The sequence below is a fragment of the Lycium ferocissimum genome, chromosome 9, assembly GCF_029784015.1.
Source record: "Lycium ferocissimum isolate CSIRO_LF1 chromosome 9, AGI_CSIRO_Lferr_CH_V1, whole genome shotgun sequence".
NCBI classification, from domain to species: Eukaryota; Viridiplantae; Streptophyta; class Magnoliopsida; order Solanales; family Solanaceae; genus Lycium; species Lycium ferocissimum.
The window spans coordinates 36,497,472-36,505,477 of NC_081350.1; the positions used below are offsets into that span (position 1 = coordinate 36,497,472).

General features: G+C 34.5%; 1 protein-coding gene and 1 pseudogene across 1 annotated transcript in view; both read left to right on the forward strand.

Moving 5' to 3' along the window:
- The window catches only part of LOC132031864 (glutathione S-transferase T1-like), a 4,332-nt gene extending 375 nt beyond the window's left edge, over positions 1–3,957 (forward strand). Inside the window, exons 2-7 of the mRNA XM_059421746.1 lie at positions 1,122–1,195; positions 1,283–1,343; positions 1,728–1,781; positions 2,435–2,514; positions 3,225–3,430; positions 3,585–3,957. Coding sequence (XP_059277729.1) covers positions 1,122–1,195; positions 1,283–1,343; positions 1,728–1,781; positions 2,435–2,514; positions 3,225–3,430; positions 3,585–3,797 — 688 coding nt within the window. The 3' untranslated portion in view covers positions 3,798–3,957. The remainder of the gene's footprint in view (positions 1–1,121; positions 1,196–1,282; positions 1,344–1,727; positions 1,782–2,434; positions 2,515–3,224; positions 3,431–3,584) is intronic.
- Positions 3,958–4,470: 513 nt separating this feature from the next.
- LOC132031865 (glutathione S-transferase T1-like) lies at positions 4,471–7,977 on the forward strand (annotated as a pseudogene).
- Positions 7,978–8,006: the final 29 nt, after the last annotated feature.

Genomic DNA, 8,006 nt, shown 5'->3' on the forward strand with positions numbered 1-8,006 from the left:
TTTTAACAATTTTCTTTTAAAAAACCGAAAGGGAAACAAAAAAATTAAAAAAAAAAAATACCAAAATTTTAGTGGGAAGATTTTGTATTGATCTATCATTTTTCATCATGTAAACGAAGAAGACAAGACTTTATCTACATAGAAAAATACTATTTCATCAGATGGCTAAAGAATATCGTCCAACGTTGGCAGTTAAAAGGTCAAGAAATAAAAACAAGCAAGTCAAGGAATAAAGGCAATTAACATCTCTAATGTTGATGATTACGGATGATATATCACCACATAGAATGCTATTCAAGGCTATTAAAAGTGATCAATTGTCTGTTACAACACAAAATAGACGTTGAAATAGTTATGAGAATCATGGTACACTCCAAGTTTCCTCTAAAATCTGCTTCAACACAAGTGAATCAGTCTCCAAGATTATCCTATGTATTCCTGCAATAACACAGTGTGCTAAAGCTTGTTTAACTGCAATTGCTTATGCTTCCATATTGGTCATTTCTTGTAGTTCTTCAGTTTGAGCATATATCAAATCCCCGTGATGAACAAATTCCCTTAAATTTTAACCTCTATCATTTTAAAAATTTAGAAAAAAGAGTTCCTAAAATGTAATTGCACAATTTAGAAAATAAAAATTAAAAAAAAAAAATTGAAGAGCTCTCTGGTGTTGTCAAACGGAAAAAAATAATGGGTGGCAAGAAGTTCATCATTAAGTAAATTAACTATTCTTCGATTACATTGTAAGTGATGGTTGATCATTAAAAGCGAGCAAAAATTGAAAGGGATGAAGTGACAATTTTTCAAAAGGTTAAATGGGACACAAAGTTCTATTTTTTTATTTCTTTATTACATATGTTCTGATTTCAAAGCTCAAGATGGAGTTTTAAATGACTAAATTTCCAAATAGTTTAGTGGTGGCTGGTGAGAAAGTTTCATTGTTTAATTTGAATTCCCATAATTCTGTTTCTAGATTTGAAGTTGGTAAGGGGGTTGTGAATGCTTAATTTTACCAAAAAAGTTAACTAGGAAGAAAGTTTTCTCATTCTTCTGGATATTCTTGATGCTGTTTGTAGTTTTGAAGCTCAAAATGGAGTTTTTAATGATTATTTTTCCTAAAGGTTAAATGAGATAGACTTTGAGGAGGTCACCATAAGTCTCTCCAAACGCCAACAATTGTCTCCTGAATTTGAAGGTTTGTCTTGTAATAAACTCTACTTTGATTTGTTATTTGTTTCTTAATTTTCAAGATTTCAATAGTTTCCTGTGAATTCTTCTTCAGAAATTAACCCCATCAGGCAAATACCAGCTATAATGGATGGAAGATTTAAGCTTTCCGAAAGGTAATTTCAGCTTCAACTGAAAATTTAGCATTTTTCCTGTCTTGCAACTTTGTCAATGTCTTTTTTGCTGTACGTGTTGCATACGGGATGAGCTTAATTAGAAAATAATCATACTGTTATATCTCGCAAATGTTGTCAATATGTTTTTTCGCTGTATATCTCTCAAACGTTCATAGTATGTATTAACCTGTGCATATGTACTATAAAAGGAAAAATTCAAAAATTCTCATACTGTTAAATTTAGAATGTTAATAAAGCTTATATGCAGTTTGCTAGCCCCATGGTTGGACTTTTTTCTTTTGATCTTTTGCTGAGTTTCAGATAGTGTAATTTATGACTTGGATAACATGTAAATGCTAGCTAACCTGTTTTATGTGTTTGCAGTCATGCAATACTTAGATACCTGGCTTGGGCATTTCCAGGAATTGCAGATCATTGGTAAGTACAGCAACTTCAGGTTTTCTGTATAATATAGCTACACTGTGTGTTTTTTGTTCATGGAAATGACAATGAGTACTCTTTAAAGCTCTTCTGCTTGACATGAACACGAGTACACAACAATAGGCATTATGAATTCAGTTATGCACTTGGCATCGCTGTGGAGTTAATCCCATAGGCAGTAGCATAGCTAAGTGTATTGAAGGGGGTTCAATTGAATCCCCTTCGTCAGAAAGTTACACAGTGCAAATTGAGTAAGAACAGTTTTTTTGTGCATATGTATAAATTTTTGAATCCCCTTGATATAAGAGAAGTGTATAAGTGAGTGGTAAAGGTATGTCAAAAATAGGATTAGCGAATTGGAAGATACCAGCTCAACAAATTAAGTAACAGCAATGAATAACAAACAAGCGCTATTGAAGTTTTAGAAGAAATGACAGTGAATGGAAAGGAGTTACTCGGATTCTATATACTGTACCTACTTATCCAAAAATGATAAAATGGTATATCAATGGTGCCTACGAACTGTATAGCTCCTCTATTAGTGACAGACTGTAATGTAGTAGTCTTTTTTAGGTTGCATAATTACTTATTCTGGTTCAGAATGTTCCTTTTTGCTGTTAGTGCTTGTTTCTTACACCGTCGTATTGAAGGTATCCAGCTGACTTATACAAAAGGGCAAAGGTTGAATCTGTGTTGGATTGGCATCGTACTACCTTCCCTCGCGGTCCAGGTGCTTATACAGATTGTGATAAGGAGCTGTTTGGCCATGAGACTTATTCACTTTTTTCTGGAATAAGTTTTCACTTTATTTCAAAATCAGTGTTTGGTTATAAAATTTCCAATCCAACTTGGGGTTGCAAATATGGAACAGTGCTCCAAACCTTTTTTTCCAACTCCATCTTCACAAATTCTAAATAAAGTGCTCTCTTCTTTCCTTTTGCAAAAAGTATAAGCAAACACAACTCCATCTTTAATTCCAACTTCATAAATTCCAAAAGTGAAAAATATTTGGAATCTATGGGCAATAGTTTCCAGTTAGAATGTGATTTCTCTGCCTTGGCCTTGCTTGAATTAATTTAATGGCGAATCTTGTGATTTTGGGGGAACTTGGAAGACAAAATTCTTAATGTTAAGTCAGTATCTGAGTTAAATTATTATCCTAAAATGAGATTAACCAGGGAAATTTGTTTGTATGATCACTTCGAAAGAAGAGCAACAGGCACGAGATAATGCTTTTTATTAAGATTCTGGCTACTACCTAATCAAGACTGTTTGCTGCAAGTCTATGAGTGATGGTGACTTTTTTCCAACAATGACAGTGATCAATAACTCTATGATAAAAATCGGTTTTTTCACAACATTCTGTGATTACTACTTGTTGATATGCCTCTCCTTTTAGCTGTTTCCAACAGTTTCCTCAAGCACCGCTTCTGTTTTCAGCTTCATATGTGTTTTATTCTGTTCTTGCTCCTGCGGTTGGGTTGCCTTTGAATACAAAAGCAGCAGCAAGAACTGAAAAGAACCTTATAGCATCTATTGCAACGATCGAGTCTGTTTGGCTCCAGAAAAAAGGACGGTTTTTGCTTGGGAATGACCAACCTTCAATTGCAGATCTTAGCTTAGCGTGTGAGATTATGAACCTTGAGGTAAAAAGATTTTCCCTTTTTTTTCTGTTGCTTTACAATCTTTTTATCCAACACACCAATTCTGTTGGTTGTGGTTCTATCTTGAAAATTCTATCAACTGAATGCACTTGATTCTGAGGTCTTGTAGATAACCTTTTTTTTCTGCTGAATTTAGGTTGTGGATGAGAAGGATCGTGAGCGGATATTAGGTCCATTCAAAAGAGTTCAGAAGTGGCTTGATGACACGAAAAGTGCCATGGCGCCTCATTTCGAAGAAGTGCATTCAATCCTCCCCGAAGCTAAAGAGAAGTTGCAAAAGCGAAGAAATGATGGGGGAAATAGAATTACTCAACCGAGCAGAAAACCTGACCTGCTTTCGAAGATGTGAAAAAGCAGTTAGGAAACAAGACACTGCATTATGCTCCCAGCATCGTGGATACCTATTTCTTGTAAACTTTCTATTGAAGCTGATCAGGAGGAGAATTCTGATCCGAGCTTTCCCTTTTCATTTTATATATCAATTTATATTCATAAAATAAGTGCACAGTATGCTGATCCTAGTGCACACAATATGTAGTCAGACAAGCTGAGTGTTCCTTAATCTTGGCAACACATCTGTTATTTCATCACTGTATAAATTATATGAGTTTTAAATTTCATCTAAGACTGTAACTTCAGGTTTGTAATTCCTATACGCTAGTACACTTTGGTAACTTCAGGTTTGTAACCTTAGGCTTAATACACTTTGGTTAGGTACTTGGCTAGTCGAGTTCTTTGCTAGTGTTATATCATTATTAATTTCACAAAAAAAAAAAAAAAAAAAAAACCTTCAAATTAAAATTCAATTTGTCTTTTCTGTTTATTTCGAATAACAAACGCGCCTAATTATAACAGAAAATTAATTATTCTTCAGTTACATTTAAAACGGGTGGCTGAAAGTGGACAAAATAGTGACCAACCCCCGCCTAATTATCTCATCTTTTATTAAGCTCCTGTTGACTGCATCAGTATACTATACAAAATTAGAAAGTGAACCAAACTATATTATAGTTCCAAAAAAGATGACGCTGAGAGTATACGTAGATCGTATATCACATCCTTGTCGTGAAGTTATCATCTTCTGCAAGTAAGTACGTATTCTTGAAAGTTAAACTTCAACTTTTTCTTTTTTTCTTTGAATACCCTTCATTTTTCTCTACTTTGAAAGCTCATCATCAACAACAACTAACATACGATCCCACAAGTGGAGTAAGGGAATGTAGTATGTACACACACCTTATTCCTATCTTTGTTGGAGGTAGAGAGGTTGTTCACACATCCTCTGCTCAAACTGGATTTTAACAAGTAAAAGGTTGAAAAATATAAAGAAACTTTCATAAACGAAGAAAATTTAAGAGGTTCGATGCCTACTTATATATATATATATATATATATATATATATATATATATATATATATATATATCAAAAAACACTTCTGAGAAAAAGTGCTTTTCAAAATAAAGAAGTTTGGCCAAACTGGTTAGCTAATGCAATACTAAAAATCAAGTAGGTGTTTGGACATAAAAAATGTCATATTTGAAAAATAATCGTATTTGAAGTTAGGTAGAAAAAGAGTATTTGGAAATTGAAGTTATATTTAGACATGCATTTGACTGCAAAAAGTTGTGTGAGTGGAAAAGTTTTTTAGGTCAACCAATAAAAAAAAAAAAAAAAACTCAAAAAAATCAATCAAATGTATACCCAAACATTGTTTGAAAAATTAAAAAAAAAAAACTTTGAAAAAAGGCAAAAAATTTATGGACAAGGACTCCTAAATCTTGCATCAGACACTGCTTAAATGGGATAAAATGTTTTTGAACACCTTAATTATATTTGTAGGAGCAGTTTTGAAGCTCAAAGTCGATTTCTATATTACTACTTTCCCAAAAGAAAGTGCCACCAAAACTTAAAGGCAAGTTCTATAAAGTGGTAGTTAGACCGACTTTATTGTACGGGGCGGAGTGTTGGCCAGTCAAGAACTTTCATGTTTAGAAGATGAAAGTCGCGGAAATGCGAATGCTGCGATGGATGTGTAGGCACACTAGGAGGGATAGAATTAGGAATGAAGATATCCAAGGACAAGGTGGGAGTGATCGGTGGAGGACAAGATGCGGGAAGCGAGGCTGAGATGATTTGGGCATGTGAAGAGGAGAGGCACAGAGGCTCCAGTGCGGAGGCGTGAGAGGTTGGCTATGGACGGTTTCAGGAGAGGTAGAGGGAGGCCAAAGAAGTATTGAGAGAGGTGATTAGACGGATATGACACGGTTTCGAACACCGAGGACATGACCTTAGATAGGAGGTTGTGGAGGGACTCAAATTAGGATAGAAGGCTAGGTTGCTTATCCTTTCACTATAGTAGTTGTAGTTTTGCTTATTCGTTTATTGCCATCTGATTTCTGCATTTGATTTCTGCTTATATATGTTGGGCCTTTGTACTTTGATTATTTTATTTATCCATGATAGTTAATGCTCCTTTCTACCATGATTTCCTCGCTTTTGTTATTCCTCGTTTTCATATTGTTTTTGATATCTTGGGCCCTATTCGACCTTTTGTCTTGTTTTTATCTTGGCCGAGGTCTTTCGGAAAAAAACCGCCCTACCTTTTCAAGGTGGGGTTGCACACTCTTACCCTCCTGCACTCCCCCACATGGTGGGATTCTACTGGGCTTGTTGTTGTTGTACTTTCCCAAAAGGTTGATGGGAAGATGATTTTTTTTTTTTTTTGGTTTCTTTGGATACTCTTAATTCTGTTCTAATTTCAAAGCTCAAAATGGAGTTGTAATTGGCTAATTTCGTACTAATTATACTTCTAAATAACCGACTAATTGAAAAAAAAAAAAACCGACTAATTGAAAAAAACCTAAATAGCCGCTCACGCAACCGGTTAAACTAAAAATAGCCGGTGGATGCATAATATGTGTATGATTATATATAATCAGCATATAATCTGTGTATACTGCCTAGAAAATGTAAACAGTGAATCCGGCTGGCTATATTTTCCCCTTTTTTTTTTTTTTTGGGATACTCTTGATTCTGTCTAATTTCAAGGCTCAAAATGGAGATTTTAATGATTGATTTTCCAAAAGGTTAAATGGGATAGACTTTGAGGAGGTCACCATAAGTCTCCTTAAGCGCCAAGAGTTGTCTCCTGAATTTGAAGGTTTGTCTTGTAATAAACTCTACTTTGATTTGTTATTTGTTTCTATATTTTCAAGATAATTTCAATAGCTTCCTGTGAATTCTTCTTCAGAAGTTAACCCCATCAAGCAAATACCAGCTATAATGCATGGAAGATTTAAGCTTTCCGAAAGGTAATTTCAGCTTCACCTGAAAATTTAACATTTTAGTATATTACAACTTTGCCAATGTCTTTTTTCACGGTATATGTTGCATACATACTAAGGTTAACATCTAGTCTCGTGTTCTTGTAGACTTTCACAGTTCGAAAATACTCATACTGTTAAGGTTTAGAATGTTAATAAAGCTTATATGTATGAACTGTGGACAATGCCTATGAAACAAAGCTATGTTAAATAATTTTTGGGAAAGTTACAGCCAAATACCATTCGGTCATCTAATTTACAAAATATGTACACGGTGTATAGGTAGCGTTTTGCATATGCTTGCTCTGACCGAGATCTTTGGGTGTTCAAAGTATGCTACATATACATCTGCTATACATACCTATACACAACATATACATACCTATACATATAATATGCATACCTATACACAACATATACAGCCGAAGTGAATAGGTAGTGTATACTTTAGCCATGTTTGGTAAACTAGATGGCCCAAAGGTACATTTACATAAGTTAACCATAATTTTTCCTGGTGATATAAGGTTGGATATTTTTCTTTTGATCTTTTGCGGAGTTTCAGATAGAGTAATTTATGACTTGGATATCATGTAAATGCTACCTAACCAATTTTGTATGTTTGCAGTCATGCAATTCATAGATAAGTGGCTTGTGCATTTCCAGGAATTGCAGATCATTGGTAAGTGCAGCAGCTTCAGTTTTTTTTTTTTTTTTTTTCCAGAATTTACCTGAATTGAATGGAAATGATAATGAGTACTCCTTAAAGCTCTCGTGCTCGACATGAACAGGAGTACACAACAATAGGCATTATGGATGGATCTGTTCTGCACTTGTCATCTCTGTGAAGTTGATCCCATATGCAGTAGTGTAGCTAAGTGTTCGATTGAATCTCCTTCATTGGAAAGTTACACGGTGCAAATAGAGTAAGAACATTGTTTATGTGAGTATAATTTTTTCAGATCCCCTTGATATAAGGGAAGTGTATTAGTGTAGAGGTAAATGTGTGTTGAAAATAGCTAAGTGTACTCTTTTGCTGTTACCTCTTGTTTATTACACCGTTCTATTGAAGGCATCCAGCTGACTTATACAAAGAGCAAACATCGAATCTGTGTTGGATTGGCATCACTCTAACTTCCCTGTGGTTCAGGTGCTTATATCAGAGGCTGATCATTTAGTAGCTGTTTCTTCTAATTGGAACAATTGACCTTTGTCAAAACTCTATTTGTAAGACTA